At 36.4% G+C, this 20267-nt stretch overlaps 1 protein-coding gene and 1 long non-coding RNA gene across 2 annotated transcripts; one reads left to right on the top strand and one right to left on the bottom strand.

The window, feature by feature from the left end:
- The first annotated feature begins 18 nt into the window (after positions 1-18).
- Positions 19-16407, top strand: LOC136240390 (uncharacterized). The gene is made up of 11 exons (XM_066031357.1): positions 19-282; positions 10922-11077; positions 11972-12093; positions 13063-13176; positions 13362-13427; positions 13475-13543; positions 13731-13881; positions 14093-14186; positions 14246-14292; positions 14348-14449; positions 15120-16407. Exons 2-11 carry the CDS (start codon positions 10972-10974, stop codon positions 16262-16264), a joined length of 2016 nt encoding a protein of 671 aa, XP_065887429.1. The 5' UTR covers positions 19-282; positions 10922-10971; the 3' UTR covers positions 16265-16407.
- Positions 4427-5506, bottom strand: LOC136241042 (uncharacterized). The gene is made up of 3 exons (XR_010694114.1): positions 5282-5506; positions 4583-4646; positions 4427-4523 (listed from the first exon to the last, which is right to left on the bottom strand). It is a non-coding gene; the product is annotated as an uncharacterized lncRNA (long non-coding RNA).
- Positions 16408-20267: the final 3860 nt, after the last annotated feature.

Genomic DNA, 20267 nt, shown 5'->3' with positions numbered 1-20267 from the left:
TTACGGTTATTTCCTGGTAATATTTTATTTCCTCTAACCTCCTGATGGTAGCTATATATATATATATATATATTCAAAGTGATAACCTTTACTCATCTGAGTAGAAAAAGGAGTTCGTCTAGAGAGTGGTTCGATTTTGAGGCCGATTGCTAACTTCAACACTTCTGAGAATTACCCCGGCGTGACAATTGCGAAAAGTATCTATAGCAGCTGCGTGATAGCTACATAACGAAATTCAGCGAGAAGCGGGTCAGGACGACACCAGTGAAAATAGCAATAGAGGTACGTAGTGCAACCACAATCAATTATGCATACGTAGCTAGCTATTATTGTTATAAATGGAGTATAGCATGTTCAATTTATGGCTTGGAGCACGTGGAATGCACAAAGACGAGTGATTAGGTATACCAGAGTGGTTAGCTACCTATCAAGACTCACGGTAGTGAGTCGCGCGGCCAAGAAACTACAAAGCGCACGCCCATAAAAGACGCGGGGCCACTAGAGTAAGCGATCTATTGTCGGACACCATCTATAATCGGACACTTTTTCTCAGACACTACCAGGCCGAATCTTCTGAATTTTGCCACGGATAAACTTCACACTTAGCCTAGCAATGTACCAAAATTTGGGCTGGAAAGCTTTTGTGGTTGCTTTGCTACAGCCGATTAAAGTGACTGTCCGAAAACCTCTAATATCGGAAGTTTACCTCTTTTATCGGACACCGCCCAGCAATCCTCCACTAAAAGATGAAATTCCTCACAACCACCACTGACTGTTAGGGGAATACATGTACTTTCTAAGCAGCCATAGTTTGTTTCATTCCTCCACTCGTAAGCGGAGCTACAACCATTGATATTCGGGTGTGTCGCGACCTCTGTAATCGGACAGAGCAGAATTTCATTTCACGCGGTTTTATCACTTCAAAGCTACCTTTTAGATATAATTAGCCACGAAAATGAAAAGTGTGGTACAAAATCTAATTGGACTTCTAAGGAGTCGTAAAATTTTACCATTTTAGCGATCAGTATGCTACTGTGGGACTCCACAAAATGACTTATGGACTGTTCCGAAGAACTTTTAGCACTGAAATGCATGGGTGTAGCACAAAGGGGAGGGTCTAAAGTCCTTCCACCCCTCCACTTCCAATTATCAAGATATACTCTAATAGAGCAGTCAGCTACTCTAATGGAACAGTCATGTATTCAAATAAGTATTTAGGTGCATTTTTGAATAAAATTTCAACCTTGGTACATCAAAATGAATTTCAGAAGGCTAATTTTCAAAGCTTTTTTGGGGAGTCATGCTCCCAGACCCTCTTGATAGTGCATGCTTTAGATGATGATAAGTGTATACTTATCACATGCACTGCAAACCGTATGGACCAGCTACCATTCTAGCTTGTAAATCCCTTATGCACCTTATTTCTGCTATATCCCTTGCAGCCATGCATGTCACACATACTATACAATGTGCTCAATGAAAGGTATGATTTTGCTTAATTAAAAATAAGACATGCATGCATGTGTATATAGCTAATTTGCAGGTGGAAAACAAAACTTGTACATTGCTAAGAACTCCTATCATCCAGTCAAGAAATTGGGTCACATATAAGTGATGAAAAGAATGACATCACATGTTCATGTTCTGGAGTAACAATCACTATATATTTGCCATTTCTGCAAACAACCATTCCAGCAGTTAAATTAATTAGTCCAAGGCCGGACCGGCCGGACCACTTTTCAGCCACTTGAATTTGCAAAAAGATCGAGATACTCTAATAGAGCAGTCATCGCATTATACTCTAATAGAACAGTCATGGTGATAGTTAGAGCATTCGGTATACAATATCAATACTCTTATTACACTGGTTGATCTAAGCCATTATATCCATTTTAATTGTTTTCAAATTACTTTCTAATGAACCATCTGCATAGAATTGCACAATAGGCTAATTGATAATGCATGTTATGTATTAACAATTACAATCAAAATTGCTTCTGTATCTCAAAAGAACTAAACTCACTTTGTATCATGAAAGTAAAATTAGCTACTAGCTATATATTAAATTGAATTAATTGGTATACAGTAGCACAAAATTACCTGGATATATTCTTGGTGTAAAAAACAGAAAGAGACCGTGTATGTAAAATAGCTTCCAGATGCCATTTCAGAACATGTATTTTCAAAAATTTTTCCAGGGAGCATGTCCCCAGACTTCCTTAGCTTAGCATGTTAATACATGCTGTAGCTAGCACACACAAAATACATTACAGTAGATAATGTGATTTAAATTTCAAATCAATAAAATGTAGTGTGCATGACTATGACCTCCATTGTAGTCCATGAATGGCCTGACCACTCAAAATCTCTGGGCTCCGGCCCTGAATTACGATCCAGATTGGAGCTAATTGTGTGCTTTTAACCTACATTATACACTTTTCACAGCTATATCTATATAGTGTACATGTCATGCCTTTCTTTGGTTCAAAATCTGTAATATCTTCTAGCTAATTACTAGCTGTATATAGCTATATCACAGTGAGTGCATGTAGCTAGTTGTTTATTTCATACAAAACTACCTTTTGTTTAACGTGTTGCAAAGCATGTGTGACATGCATGGCTGTAAGAGCAGATAGCAAAAGTTAATTAGGTGCATGAAGGGCTTAAGTAGCATAGCTGGTTGAGAGTGAGAAGCATTCTTACCATGCAAAGCATGTTCTATCAAGGGAGTCTGGAGGAATAACCCCATGCAACAGGAAAGTTGAAGAGTAGTCTTCTGAAATTGATTTTGGTGACAAAGATGACTGAATTTTACTAAAACCTGAATCTAAATGTTTATTTGGACACATGACTGCTCTATAGAGTATATCTTGATAATTGGAAGTGGAGGGGTGGAAGGACTTATAGACCCTCCCCTTCGTGCTACACCCATGTATTTCAGTGCTAAAAGTTCTTCGGAACAGTCCATAAGTCATTTTGTGGAGTCCCACAGTAGCCGGCATACTGATCGCTAAAATGGTAAAATTTTACAACTCCTTGGAAATCCCTTGTACCACACTTTTCATTTTCGTGGCTAATTATACCTAAAAGGTAGCTTTGAAGTGATAAAACCGCGTGAAATGTAATTCTGCTCTGTCCGATTACTGAGGTCGCGACACACCCGAATATTAATGGTTGTAGCTCCGCTTACGAGTAGAGGAATGAAACAAACTATGGCTGCTTAGAAAGTACATGTATTCCCCTAACAGTCAGTGGTGGTTGTGAGGAATTTCATCTTTTAGTGGAGGATTGCTGGGTGGTGTCCGATAAAAGAGGTAAACTTCCGATTAGAGGTTTTCGGAGTCACTTTAATCGTCTGTAGCAAAGCAACCACAAAAGCTTTCCAGCCCAAATTTTGGTACATTGCTAGGCTAAGTGTGAAGTTTATCCCTGGAAAAATTCAGAAGATTCGGCCTGGTAGTTTTTGAGAAAAAGTGTCCGATTATAGATGGTGTCCGACAATAGATCGCTTACTCTACTGTGAGTTATTTACGTGTAGCGTCGGTTTAGCAATATTAGTCCTGGATTATGCAACATCTCTCAATAGATTTGTATTGCGTTACGTGATAAAATCTTTAGGAGTTGTTATCATCCATAGGTTTCTTGCGACCTCGCTAAAATAAAAAAGTATGCCTCGCAAAATAAAAAATAGGCATATTTCACTTTATTTTTCTACCAGACTATCTTATGTTACACGTACTGTCACGTTATACCAGTCAACATAGCTGTGTTTGTACAGTCCATCTAGCACTGACATTTTCCCATTCTGGTTTGCCCATATGCGTATTCTCTTTGACCAAACCTCTAATCCCTAAAATAACTTTTAAAGACACGACATGGACACAAACTCTAATGTCTGATAAACAAATTGTGACAGTATGCAGAACCATAAGTTCCCTAGGGATGGCATTTTAAGTAGAAATCTTTTAGATTCCATTTAGTGCCACTCCCCATGCAAGCGTTTATTAATCGCCAGATTTGAACTGTCACCAGCAAAGGTGGTTTAAGCATAGTCTTCAATGCTCTGTTTATTTCAATAAATTAACCACAAAGGTAAGGTGAATACAAAAGGTAACAAGCCTTTAGGGGTTACTATCTAACACCTCTATGTACTAGTGTGTACCATGGAGCTTGTGTTGTGGATTTCATGCGCACATAGATAGTGCAACAAATTTTTGTAATGGATTGCTCGAATGTGGCCGGGATGTGGTTTGTGGTGTTGTGGCTGGAATGTGGTTCGTGGTGTTGTGACTGGAATGTGGTTCGTGGTTTGCCAGTGACCCTGTATATAAGTCCACACAGCTTACACAATATTCAAATTTCATGGATAAGATGGCCATGAAAATTTCTTGCTGTATGGTAAACATACAACAGTGTTATTACAATACGTAACACAATGTTAATCAACATCAAATCAAGACATTACTAAAAATAGTTTAACGATAGTGATGATCTCTTGTATGTCAGCATGACGATACTGAGACCTGTAAAAGAATAAGCAGGCACTGAAGCTAACCTTAAATTAAACACACATGCAACTAACCTGGAACATCAGTCGCAACACCAAAGACGCTTGTTTCATATCTGATGACACAATCCAGCAGGCACTGAATTAATAAGAGAATGTACTAAAAAATCAATATGCCAGGCTGTACCAATAATAGGATGGATAATCAAAATGGACAAAAATTGTATCCCAGGCCGTGAATAACATAACTGTTGGGTAAGCATATAAACCAGAACATTAGGACATTAGTCAAACAAAAGTACGCTATCACAACTTGGTCATAACACAATGTTTGTACCACTGGACTTCACACTGGTTACCCGAAAACTGACCATGCTGGCACAACAGCATATGAAACAAATAGTTACTACAACACAGAAAGCTTACTGTTGCACTGTCCACATTAACAGGCATTAAATACAAAATGTGGGTACTAGGAAATAAATACTATAAATCAGAACATTAGGATATCAGTCAAACAAAAGTATGTTATCACAACCTGGTCATAATACAATGTTTGTGCTACTGGATTCACTGGTTGCCCGAAAATTGTGCCATTCTGGGACAACAGCATAATTATGAAACAAATACTTACTACAACACAGAAGGCTTACTGTTGCATTGTCCACACTGATATGCCATAATTTAAAAACATAACAGGTGGGTATTAAATACAATACTCTTAAAATCTGGGTACTAGGAAAAAATCACTAAAATCACAACATGTAAACTGACCTGGAAATTAACACCCTTGATGCCACTACAGTCTACACTGGATATTTGTTTGGTCCCATCAGAACACTATGCCCGATACATCTGAGTAGACTAACCTGGAAGTTCACACCCTTCATGTCACTAGTATACACTGATAATTGATAACTACAAAAAGAACAATTGCAATAATACAATTCCTCTGTACGTCTACTGACCTGACATTCATGACACGTGATATCGAGACCTGTAAAAAAATAAGCAGGCACTGAAGTTAACCTTAATTAAACACACATGCAACTAACCTGGAACATCGGTTGCAACACCAAAGACACCTGTTTCAATATCTGACGAAACAATCCATCAGGCACTGAATTAAAAAAAGATTGTACTAAAAATCAATATGTCAGGCTGTACCAATAATAGAATGGATAATCAAAATGAACAAAAAATTATATCCCAGGTTAAGTGGATAACATAACTGTTGGGTAAGCATGTAAACCAGAACATTAGGACATTAGTCAAACAAAAGTACGTTATCACAACCTGGTAACTGATAATTGAGAACTACAAAAAGAACAATTGCAATAATACAATTCCTCTGTACGTCAACTGACCTGAAATTCATGACAATTGTATCTTTGTTCCTGCATGGTCTCAACTTACATACCATGATCACATCCAACTGCTAGTGGATAAAGTGGTATGACCAGATGGCCTGCAACAACCAACAAGCAGGTGTTAAATACAATACACCGGTATTGAAAAATATGAAAAATATTATATAAGCATTATTCCACACTGATATAGTAATAGATTATAGGATGTTGTGGAACTTGCCTAAACGTGTAAACTTGAACATGAGGACAACTGCATAATCTGGACACTTGGAATTGTCCAATACCGGTTAACAAACAAGTTGGTACTAATGATATTCACTTCAACTTTTTATCCCAGCTGGGTGAATCTCTTGTAACTGAGTAAAATATTTTCCACCTCTAATGACATTCACTTCAACATTTTATCTCAGCTGGGTGAATCTCTTGTAACTGAGTAAAAAGGTGTTTATTTTCCACCTGCAACCAAAGTTCTACATTTCTGTGGTTGAGTGTATATAAACTGATCTGGAAAATTAGTATGCCATAGGGGAATTTCCTTTCAACATCTAGCTGTGGAATGAATTTCCTTTCAACATCTGGTGGACAGGTCCAAAAACCCTATCGCACAAGCACAGTGAATCAGTGTGTGGCGATGTGACACTTTACACAAACTTCACTCCTCGTTTCATTAGCCTTCAAGACCGCCATATATCATCAAGTACCTCAGTATTCTAGACTCTTACTTCTTCAAGCATTGCTCAAGCAGTGTAGTTTCTCACGAGGGACGAGTTTCTCATTAAAGTACACCTCACCATCGAATTACATTGAATTTAAAACCACATATCACGTGTGTCTGCTTAAGGTGATTAGGGACTCTCCACGAGATTTCCCCTACATAGTTCACATGATAGTTATTGCCTGTTACACCTGATCAACAGGTAAAAAAAATACAAGTAGACTAATTACATACACATATACATAGTGTTAGATGAATACTGGTCAATCAATTTCTTAAAATCATTAACTGATGTTGCACATACTACTTCTTGGGGTAAGTTATAGTTGTCAATCTGGATTCTGGTGGTATGCATGTGTACTTTAATATCAGGGCTGAGGGAAGTACCCAGGCAGCTCAGGCAAGAGCCTGACCAATATTTCACTGTAACAGTAAGTTATCCATGAAAATTTACCAAGTTATTTTGATAGCTTTGCCTGACCAATAATTTGATGCTTCCCCCAGCCCTGAATATAGTATAAGCTGTCAAGAATTGTTTGTGCACTGCTAAACTAAGTTATTTTTGTGTGATAAGCGTGCTTGAGGAAGGGTCTGGGGGATGAGATTAATGTTTTGACAGCAGTTGATGGTCGGGCAAAGAACTGCAAGAAGAACTATTGTGATTGTAGGGAAAAATGCCGCCCTTATAGCTCTGCCTAGGGGCATTAACTAGCATTTTCTACAGCTACTGTATTATGCTGCTGATAGTCCGGGCCACCAGAATAAAGTTGACAGTGGTAGCTAGTAAGGCTCAATCCTATTATTCTGCTAAACAGGCAAAGGAGTCTGGGGGCACGCTCCCTCAGGAAAGTATAAGTACGTACTGCAACTTTTAGTTTTAACTACTTCATCAGGTATAAAAATTCAGTCAAAAGGTGATGATCGAGGCTCTGTTCTTATGCACTAGGTGGTTGCATCTATACTGCACTTGACATCCTTGAGGGGTTATATAGTACTGGCATTGCATGTCCATAGCTATTCCATCTCCCTGAGTCTTGATGATTGATCATGAGTCCTCTATTAATTCCTTTCTCTGCACCTCCAATCCTGAAGCTGTGACCACAGTATTAAAAAATGATTATAAAATACTGTACGATAATAACAATTAAGAGTCCATATTGTACTCTTATTAAGGACTCTTGATAATAGTGACAATATATGTATTTATAGCTGTGTATATAACAACTGTGAACTAATTAGGCACTTGCAAGTTTACTTTTGAGCATAAGGTCTCTGAAGCATGTAGATATGAGATACAGTAATTATCACATGCAGTAAAGATAGATTTACTCTAATAGATCAGTCATACTAAACTGTAGATTCATACTTCTGAATTTACGGGGTTATGAAACAGTCATTAGTATGTATGGCTTTTACAACACTGTCAGACAAGATGACAGGTGCATCTTTGACTCTCCAAGATAATTATTCTGCATTGCTCCTTTTTACATATCATCTAAACATTATCTTTTTCACCAGTTTGTAAAGCCTATCACCGACAAAAATGAGTGATATCCACCCCCAAAACACCTTTGCTGTAAAAAAAGGCGTGTCCAAGAAACTACAAGTACCCGGAATTAACCCAATGTAAAAAAACAGCTCAGCTGAAGAGAAAAATAACTGGTAACTTAAAGAGCTGATATCTGGAGCAGCCAAGAATACAACTAACTACAGCTGCTAAAGTTTTAATCCATGCAAGAACACCTTGGCTGTAAAGCAGGTGCTTATACAATTATATATGAAAGTAAAACTAACTGGCAACTGAAATAGCTGATATCTGAAGCGGCCAAGAATGAATGTTCATATACAACTAATGCAAAATTTTAACATTGAACCTTTATCATTCAGCTGTGTTCTAAATTCACTCTTGCTGCATCCTTAAGTAATTTCTTTTAATTCTATAATTGGCTGGTAATTTGGCCACCTTTTTTGATCTATATACTGACTATTAAAAAAGGCGGCCAAATTACCAGCCAATTATAGAATTAAAAGAAATTACTTAAGGATGCAGCAAGAGTGAATTTAGAACACAGCTGAATGATAAAGGTTCAATGTTAAAATTTTGAATTAGTTGTATATGAACATTCATTCTTGGTCGCTTCAGATATCAGCTATTTCAGTTGCCAGTTAGTTTTACTTTCATGTATAATTGTATAAGCACCTGCTTTACAGCCAAGGTGTTCTTGCATGGATTAAAACTTTAGCAGTTGTAGTTAGTTGTATTCTTGGTCGCTCCAGATATCAGCTCTTTAAGTTACCAGCTATTTTTTTCTTCAGTTGAGCTGTTTTTTTTTTTTTACATTGGGTTAATTCTGGGTATTTGTAGTTTCTTGGACGCGCCTTTTTTTACAGCGAAGGTGTTTTTGGGGTGGATACTATATACAGCCTTGTTAACTGTATGCATGCTAAGAAATTAACTGTTTTACTTAAGCGTGTTAACCCAAACATCAATGTAGCAACAACTGAAAATACCCACTATAATATTAAACTATTTGACAGAAATTGTTCTCAGAAAGTGATTAGTATATGGCAGGATGTTTGGAGCAATGGTAAGATAGCAGTGCACAGGTCAAGAAAACACACTGGCAACTCTTGAAAAAAACATTATGATGGATGTTCTATTAGAGTAGTTGACTGTTCTATTAGAGTATTTCGATTTTTAACAGCTTTTAGGTTAAGTCTCACACCAAAAGTAATCCCTCTTAGTAATTCTAAGTAAAATTCTCCCTTCTTTTTCCATCTTTTCATTGCCCATGCATACATATAAGATGCTATACCGCAACTTCTAGAAGCTTTCTAGTTTGTACATGGTAAAATTTTGGAGGGGGAGTGCTTCAGCACCCCAAGCACTCCCCATAAATCCACCCCTTGACTACAGTGGTTGGGAACATTGCTCTTCAGGCTGGAGGTACATAGTTCGAGTGCCCGTTGTGACAACGTTTTTTTTTCATTTTTTGTACCTTTTGGTGTCGTATTTTTTCTAAGTTATAATGGTAACATACTGTACGTCACCGCCTGCATCAATTTTTAGAAAGCCGCACCAAATTTTAATTATTTAATTATAGATCACGTGAGTGCACTATTTCATGACTATTATTATTATTATTACTGTGTAAACCTCACAGAGAGTATATCACACAGATAATGGTACAAATGAGTTCTATAATTACAGAGTGGTGGATGTTGAAACACAACATCAAGCTTGATTTCGTTAATATTGTTCATCACATGGTTTTACAGGTACATGTTGTTTGGAGTTGGTTGACTTCACTTGTTGCTTTGGAAAGTAGCTGCTTCCCTCAGAATTATCTTACCATGCTTGATTCTATAACGTTTTCCTTCCTTGATAGAAGGAGGCACAAAGTGACACGTTTTAAGGTAAATGTATTAGCTGTGCATATAAACATAGCAGAAGGATAGAAGTCCCTCTACACTTGTTAAACAGGGGTGCATGGGCGTACTATCCAGGCAGCCTTCAAGATCGAGGTACTCTAATAGAGCAGTCAGAGACTGAAATAACAGAAGTCAAACGTATAATTAATAATCAATAATCACCTCCCGCCTGCATCAGTTTTTGTTCCATTTGGTGACGGGAATCAAGCAATACAATAACAAGTGTAAGGAAAAATTAGAAATTTTAAGTTCGATTAGGGATCATAGAAATAGAAAGTAGGGAAACAAGGAGGTCACCTGCAGATATACTAGTGAACATTTAATCCCTATTTCATTCTTGGGGGTATAGACTGAATTAGGGATTAAATGTTCAATTTATTAAGTATAGTCAATTTATTAAGAACACTTAGTAGTTGGGTTTTACATGACCTACGTGGCACAAACCTGTGTTGTACTTCAGTTATTAACTTTTTGGTCATAAGGTGGCTGAGCATGAAATCTTTGATCACTTATTCAAAGACCTTGATAATAATTGAGGTCAGGGTTTTTGCTAATCATCAGGATATTTGTAAATCATTCCATTATGTATGTGAACATATAACTGTATGTGTATTGATTCGTCCTCAATGGCAGATGTAGAATTTTTTAAAAACAAGTTCTGAAAATTAATATAGAATGTGCTATAGTTAAGGAATAACAATTGAAGGAATCTAGGAAAGAAAATTTTGAGATTTTAGAATCTCTGAATTGAATTCAGGACTACTTAGTTTATAATCACAGTAAATACAATGCATTAAACAATGTAATTAACTAGGACAAAAGTTGTCTTAAACTACATTCCTTGATTGATAGATCTGCCACTGGTCCATCAGTGTGTTATTTTGTCCTCTAATGCAGGACAAATCATAGAGTGGAGCAGTAGAACGACTACCACTGTATTCAAAGAGATGACTAATGAACTCGAGTCTAATAGCTCATCCCTCTGGTTTGCAATGCAAGTAGAGAAAGACCTACAAAAATCAGCTGCAAAATTTGCCACTACTAAAAGCAATGGTATGAAAATATTGACCGCATGTTGTAAGAAAGACACTGGGAAAAAAGTATAAACAACTTATTGTGATGACTTGTTAAAATGATGCGAGGCTGGAACCAAGCTTTTACGTACCATTTTAACACTGGTGGTGTTTATACTTCAAAGATGCTATTTGCCAATGACATAATTAGAAAATGGTGGGTTTGATTTGTTTGTTGATTAGCACATGGTTAACCACAAGTCTCTTAGTGCCAATCCATGCAACTGTCTCCAAGTTTCTTTACCAACAAGAGACTCCAGTGGGCAAAGTGAACTCTGCATACCATTTTCTATATGATGACATGATATGTTTACATCTACAATCCAAGATTCTAGGCCATAGCTTAGCATATGTGACCCAGTCTGGGAAAACTGATCTTATCACCTATTTAAAAGTATCGAGAAATGCCGGTATTTAGTGTGTTGTAGTTCGCCAATGGTTGAAGCTATGTGTATCAAATTTTCAAACATTTTACATAAATTCCATACCTTCAAGAGCATCCACTGTACAAGTAGCCAACATTGGTTTAATTGAAAGGAAATTGATAGCACAGGTCTTTATTCAGCATCATGGAGCTGTACAGCCACATACAGCTATCCCCAGGCTGACTAGAGCTCCATAAAGGCTGCATGTACGGATGGCCATTGGGCGTGGGAAAAGCAGACCACTTAAGTCTAACTGATTTTGATTGTGAAATATTAGATAGTTTATTCATGTAGCTTGGTGAAAAATTTAATCTGCTGACATTGGTGATAAGACCGGTTTTCCTACCTATATATTTTTGATGATTAAACTGTAAAAGTTTACAAATTTAACAAGAATGTTTTAAAAATTAGACAAATTTCATTGCTAATAATAGCTGTTTTCTATTTAGCAATGAGTAGTTTGTTGCAGTGGAGCAAGGGAGAGCAGAACCAGGTGTTTGGTCAGATATTTGGGAAAATTGCAGAACTAAACTGGATGTGGGAGAAAACCATCGAAAAATTTGTTGAACAGGTATGGGCTAATGTGTACTTGTGTTTTAACCAAATCCAAAATGACAAGCCAATAATATTTTGCATGCGTGATGTCTCAAAATCTATTATCTCAAAATAGCTACACTGTATACAGTAGCTAACTGGGAGGTTAGTACTAGTAATAGCATGGGTAGCAGTGAAATTTGGGATAAATATCACGAGTGTTGTATTGGAAATGGGGATAAATTTCACAAGGCGAAGCCGAGTGAAATTTACCATTTCCAATACAACAAGAGTGGTATTTATCCCAAATTTCACTGCTACCCATGCTATTCCCAGTTAATACCATACTCGCTGCATATGCGCATGCTGTGCATTAGCGTTGCCATGTACGCAATTTGTCACTATGTACTAAACACGTGTCAACACTAATTGTTAACATAAATTCTAGCCAATGAAATTGCAATTACAACTTTTTCACTGCTACCAGTGAAATACGGGATAAATTTCACTGCTACTATTGAGACTTTTGTATGGGCACTGAAACAGGTATGGTATTAGGTAACAAATTATTATTTTAGTGAATGAGCATTTTTTGTCAAAATAATCTTCCAAACTAATACAGCTACACTTTATTGTGTACTGCATAAAATTATGTTAGTATTGAAATGAATATGCCAGATTTATGAAAAGGTACACTGTACCTTTTTCACACACAAAATCTGACCCATATTTTCAGCATAATATTTTTATCATTGCATATATAATTGCCTGAAATTTTCTATGAGTGCAACTAAAGTATCTGGCTGCATTTTGAAACTAAGAGTAAGTTAATCAGTATAAGGAGTCAAGTGTTACATAATTTGTTTGCCGGCATGTAAAAGATATGTGGAAAAGGTATCAATATACCTTTTTGTAAATCTGATCACATATTCTTTGAAAATTGGATGCTACCTGTGTGTATGGTTCCGTCTGACTCCAATTTGATCATTTTCCTCTTTGTTTACAGTACTCTAGTTATCAACACTATCTTAAGATGCTATTTAAAACTGAAACAGAGATAGATGAGCACAATAAGGAATTAACGACGTGCTATTCTAAAGTGACTACCGCTAAAAATCAGGTATTTTTAACACATTAATATTGAACAAAATTAACATTTGTGCTATGAATATGTTTTCCTGCTTGTGATTGTCTAGAAGTAACTGTTCAAAATTTGACATATGTACCTGTATACTGTAAATGTTAGATGCTACTCCGAATTATTTGATTTATGTTTTCTTGAAGTTTATAATTATTTCTGTGTAGTTTGATGCAGCCAAAAAGAAGGGTGATGCAGCATGCATCACAACACAAAAGGAAGAATTGAAAACAGTTTAGTTAATCTTATCACTTGCTTTGTGTCTAAAATTGTCCTTTAGATGATATCACAATACACTTCCATGCAGGAGAAAGTAGCAGATATCATCAACAAGTTGGAACATACCAAAGTACATACGTACATAGTTAAAACAGTGCATGTGACATTTTATACTTTAAGATTACTGTCCGTACTATAAACATCACATGTGCAGCATTCACCATCATCATTACAAGAACAAAGTGCACAATATCATTCTCTCTCTGTGTATAAAATTATTATTACAAAATACTTGTTGAACGTAATTTTCTCAACAGATAACATTTGTGAAGGCAGCATTAAAGGAGCAAGCCAATGCCTATGTAAACATGGCAGGAAAATGTCAGGCTATTTTTACAGCACAACGAACTGTGGCAGCAATCATCCCAGTTCAAAATTATAAAAGCACCTTACTATCAAATCAACATGGTGAGTTTTGTTCTTGGTTCTCAAGACATTCTGATGATCCAATTGTACATACATACTGAACTGCATGGATATAATACATTACATTGTGGCTATGTGTTGTGCATTGTTAACTGTTAAGTACAGTCTATCGTGTGTCCAAGACATTGTATATGTGAATTATTTTCATACTCTAAGTATGCATGTGTAACATACAGTAATGCTATATTTCTAGTATTTCTTGAGAATATCTCTAAGCTTGTTGACTCACTGAGTAAGAAGTTAGGATTAGTACCACCACATAAAGAAAGGAGTGATACAGCAAAACCGTACGTTGTACACTACTACCTTAAAGCATTGCATTAGCTTATATATATTTACATCACAGTGTTCCTGCCAGATCTAGAGGAGCAACAATTTCACACGCACGCACAGGTATGTGACATAATATTCAGCATGAATGAGTATACACGTGTAATATATGATGTAGGCAAAATTGAGCTACCAGTTCCCCCAAGGAGTTCCCACTCTTTAAACATTTCTGAATCGTTTTGTGAACCAATATATATTACTCCAAATAGGAAACGATCTGGTGAGTTTGTATCCTACACAGTTAGATATATACTGTATAATTAAGACATAAGGCTGTTATGCTTATAAAACTGATCATTGTTATGCTTTTGTTATGCTCAGGAGAAATTCTAAAGTTATGCCACCATCTTTGGTCAATGATGTTTGTATTAGACCATCTACATTGATGCCTTAGCCTTAAATAGTCTTCTAAATTTTTAATCGGTTGCTACATAAGAGTATTTCATTTCAAAAATGTGAGTAAGCATGACTGCTCTATTAGAATTTTCAACTGTCAGTTTAGTGAAAATTGCAGTTTCAAAAGTTTTATGATTGCTATTGAATGCCTGGTATCCGCACATACGCACCAATCATCATTGAAAAACCTGTACTGTACATGCATACACAGTAAAAATAAGTAGAGAATACTGTGGCGAATAGTGAACGTCACTGAAAATTCTTAATGACGGTCACTAAAATGTACAGTGACGTTCACTATTCACCACAGTATTCACTACTTATTTTTTACTGTGTACAATTTCACATGTACTCATGTTGAAAATATGGTGCAGTACAGCTAATTGAAAATGCACTGTTATATGTTAAATTTCTGCCTAAATGACGATACCAAATATTCAATAGAAGAGCATGGTATGTCAATGTGAACAATGTTTACACTCTTCATATTTTAGCCACAATGAAGCCAACTATCAACACTGCTACAACACAAACCATTGAAAGGAAGGCAGCAGAACCTTATGAGAGTGTGGAAGATTGGTTTCCATCTCAAAAGGACATTCCAGATTCTGAAGGCCAAGAAAATTCATATGCAAGCATAGGATCATACAAAAGGAAAGGCCCTAATCATTATGAAAAGATTGACTTTGAAAGACAACTGTCTATAGCTAAAACTCAAAGCCTTCAAACCCAAACAAGTAATCCACAATCAGAATATATTACCATCCTAGCAGATACAGAGAGAGCTGATTATACCTCAAGGATGACTCGGAGTCACTCTGATTCGCACTTGCGCTACACTAGTGAAAATGACTATGCTTATGCACAAGCGTCAGAAGTCTCTATTGAGTGCAATTCTCTACAACTGCCAGTTAACAGATATTCCCATCATGCCTCCCTTCCACATTTACCAGAACATAAAGTTTACAGTCTTCCTCCAGTTGATACTTCATCACCACAGGAGCCTTCTTCACCGAACACACTTACTCCTGCCTATGAGGAACTGCATAGTGAAGAACCACAAACAAATACAACATCTGAAGACAGAGTAAATGATAATTACAATTATCAGTTTGTAAAAATTAAGAGACAAGTAGACTCATCCCCAGCAGTTAGCTTATGTGCTACTGATAATACATCATTCCAACATAAACCCCAGTTGTCACATTTGTGTGAAGATCTCCCAGACAGTGTTAGTAACAGACTCAAGCAAGTTCAATCATTAAGTTTGGATGTCCCCAGCAGCAATAATGATAGTCAGCTCACCATGAAGTCGCACAGTGTGAGCCAAGTGAATATGTTAACAGCACTCAACAAAGAGGTATACTCCTTCATAGTAAATTCTCTATATCCAGAAAGGAAAAAAAAGAACCAGCCATCTTTGAGTGAAATTTTTAAAAGATATTGCCAAAATGAGCACACAATGCCTGCTGGTGTACCACTCAAAGGAGACAAAAAGAGACAATTATCACTTGTGAAAGCTGCATCCCTTGATAGTAAGATGTCTTCTGAGTGTAGCTCACTATGCAGTTCTGTAGAATTTCTTTCTGATAGCAGTGGCACTACTTCCCCAATACAACCAGGAATGTCAGAACACTGAAAGTATATAGCATTAAGAAGATGGAAGAATAATTACTGTATTATGTAGTGACAACTTGAATTTTTACAACCATAATATACATGGAATGCATAATTTTAATCTATTAATTATATTTATTTTACCTTCTTTGTTACAATAGTCTGCCTAGGAAAATAATTCACTATATTCTTAATTAAGGAGACTGGCTGCATGCACTGTTCTGGCATGAAGGAATTACTTTTGATTTGAATGAAAATTTAGATTATGCCCTGCTAGTACTACTATGTAGATAAGGATTCATTTTTAGCTGAGTACATAGTATATAACTGTGTTTTTAGATGGCTTGCCATGGAAATAGCAAGATGTGCCATGAAATATCTAGTAGAACATATTTGGATGAGCCACATAGGCTGATCGGACCTATCATGACATACACAGGTATATATATACGTGCATTATGTTATACCAAAATGATAAAACATCATAGCTACAAAGCTAGCCATCTACCATGCATGTATGGTCATACAACCAGCAGGTAGCTATGCTTTTGCATTATAATTACTGAAATTAATGTTGTTTCAGGTGGACATATCAGGTAGACCACTCATGCCCATATTACAACTATAAAATGTGTAGCCAAAAAGAAGGGTGATGCAGCATGCATCACAACACAAGAGGATGAATTGAAAACAGTCTAGTTACTCTTATTGTTTGTCTTGTGTCTAGAATCGTCCTTTAGATGATATCACAATACACTTCCATGCAAGAGAAAGTAGCAGGTATCATCAACAAATTGGGTACATACATAGTTAAACAGTGCATGTGACATATACATTTAGTTTAGATTACTATCAAACTATAAACATCACATGTGCAGCATTCACTGTCATCATTACAAGAACAAAGTGCACAAAATCATTCTCTCTATGTATAAAATTATTATTACAAGTCTACTTGTTGGATAACAAATAACATTTGTGAAGGCAGCATTAAAGGAGCAAGCTAATGCCTACGTAAACATGGCAGGAAAATGTCAGCCTATCTTTACAGCACAATGGACTGTGGCAGCAATCATCCCAATTCAAACTTATAAAAGCACCTTACTATCAAATCAATATGGTGAGTTTTGTTCTTGGTTCTCAAGACATTCTGATGATCCAATTGTACATACATACTGAACTGCATGGACATTACATTGTGGCTATTGTACATTGTTAAGTATAGTCTATCGTGTGTCCAAGACATTTTATATGTGAATGTATTTTCATACTGTAAGTATGCATGTGTAACATACAGTAATACTATATTTCTAGTATTTCTTGAGAATATCTCTAAGCTTGTTGACTCATTGAGGAAGAAGTTAGGATTAGTACCACCACATAAAGAAAGAAGTGACACAGCAAAACCGTACGTTGTACACTACTACCTTAAAGCATTGCATTATATATACTTACATCACAGTGTTCCTGCCAGATCTAGAGGAGCAACAATTTCACACGCACGCACAGGTATGTGACATGATATTCACCATGAATAAGTATACATGTGTAATATATGATGTAGGCAAAATTGAGCTACCAGCTCCCCTAAGGAGTTTCCACTCTTTAAACATTTCTGAATCGCTATGTGAACCAATATATTATTATATTACACTAAATAGGAAACGATCTGGTGAATTTGTATCCTACACAGTTAGATATATGTGACCGAATTTGACAAAACAAGGCTTCCACACACATCCACTTTTGTGACTTTGAAGCACTATAACTCAATGTAGGAGTACACCATTATTTTCAAAATTTGGCCTGATATTTTACAATGCTATGGAAGAATTGTGTGAAAACTTTAGATTAATAGCGTACTGGGTAGTCACGTTACAGTGGGTTAAAGTCCGAAAATTGGATGTGTGTGGAAGCCTTGTTTTGTCAAATTCGGTCACATATACTGTATAATTAAGACATAAGGTTGTTATGCTTATAAAACTAATCATTGTTATACTTTTGTTATGCTCAGGAGAAATTCATAAAGTTATGCCACCATCCTTGGTCAATGATGTTTGTATTAGACCATCTACATTGATGCCTTAGCTTTAAATAGTTTTCCAAATTTTTAACTGGTTATTACATAAGAGTATTTCATTTCAAAAATGTGAGTAAGCATGACTACTCAATTAGAATTTCCACTGTTTAGTGAAAATTGCAGTTTTAAAAGTTTTATGATTGCTATTGAATGCCTGATATCCACACATACGCACCAATCATCATTGACAAACCTGTACTGTACATGCATATACAATTTCACATGCACTTGTGTTGAAAATGTAGTGCAGTACAGCTAATTGAAGAGCAGTAAAAAATGCATTGCTTATATAAGTTAAATTTTTGCCTAAATGATGATACCAAATATTCAATAGTAGAGCATGGTATGTCAATGCGAACAATGTTTATACTCTTCAAATTTTAGCCACAATGAAGCCAACTATTAACACAGCTACAACACAAACCATTGAAAAGAAGGTAGCAGAACCTTATGAGAGTGTGGAAAATTGGTTTCCATCTCAAAAGGATGTACCAGATTCTGAAGACCAAGAAAATTCATATGCAAGCATAGGATCATACAAAAGGAAAGGCCCTAATCATTATGAAAAGATTGACTTTGAAAGACAACTGTCTAAAACTCAAAGCCTTCAAACCCAAACAAGTAACCCACAATCAGAATATAGCACCATCCTAGCAGACACAGAGAGAGCTAATTATACCTCAGGGATGACTCGGAGTCACTCTGATTCATACTTCGCACTTGTACTACACTAGTGAAAATGACTATGCCTAAGTGTCAGAAGTCTCCATTGGGTGTAATCCTCTCCACCTTCCAGCTAACAGATATTCCCATCATGCCTTCTTTCCATCAGAGCATAAAGTTGACGGTCTTCCTCCAGTTGATGCTTCATCACCACTGACAGGAGCCTTCTTCACCGAACACGCTTGCTCCTGCCTATGAGGAACCGCACAGTGATTTGAGAACCACAAACAAATACAACATCTGAAGGCAGAGTAAAAGATTCCAATTACAATTATCAGTTTGTAAAAATTAAGAGACAAGTAGACACATCCCCAGCTGTTAGCTTATGTGCGCTACTGATAATGCATCATTCCAACATCAACCCTAGTTGTCACATTTGTGTGAAGATCTCCCAGACATTGTTAGTAACAGACTCAGGCAAGTTCAAATATTTAAGTTTGGATGTCCCCAGCAGCACTAATGATAGTCAGCTCAGCATGGAGTTGCACAGTGTGAGCCAAGTGAATATGTTAACAGCATTCAACAAAGAAGCATACTCCTTCATAGCAAATTCTCTATACCTGGAAAGGAAAGGAAAGAACCAGCCATCTTTGAGTGGAATTTTTAAAAGATATTGCCAAAATGAGCATCCAATACCTGGTACATACCACTCAAAAGAGACAATAAGAGACAATTATTGTTTGGGAAAGATGCATCCCTTGATAGTAAGAAGTCTTACGAGTGTAGCTCATGATGCAGTTATGTAGAACTTCTTTTTGATAACAGTGGCACTGTTTTCCCAATACAACCAGGAGTGTCAGAACACTGAATGGAAGTAGCACGAAGAGTAATTACTGTATGTATGTAGTGGAAACTGTTGCACACTTGAATTTTAATATGTAAAACGTCTGTGACTGAAGATATATATAAAAGAAGAAAGGATACTCATTTAATGGGAGCACATTTTGTTGATACAATTATAACCTCATGCTTTTAAAATGCTTGAAGTGCACAACAGCTTCTGTTATTTCAGTCACAATATTATACTTATTAAGTGTTTAGGGGAGAACTAAATTAAATCCCTTGTATGGCCAAGCTAGACTTTAATGTGCTGTGCAGCCATGAATAAATTTGTGACTATTCATCAAAACAGTTAAGAGTCTAGCTAAATGCTGTCATATATATATACACGGCAGGTAGCTAGCACTGCCAATATAATATGCATAGAAGTATTCATATATAC

The sequence above is a fragment of the Dysidea avara genome, chromosome 12, assembly GCF_963678975.1.
Source record: "Dysidea avara chromosome 12, odDysAvar1.4, whole genome shotgun sequence".
Classification (NCBI taxonomy): domain Eukaryota; kingdom Metazoa; phylum Porifera; class Demospongiae; order Dictyoceratida; family Dysideidae; genus Dysidea; species Dysidea avara.
The sequence above is the reverse complement of the archived record's forward strand: the minus strand, read 5'-3'. Positions and strand labels throughout refer to the sequence as shown.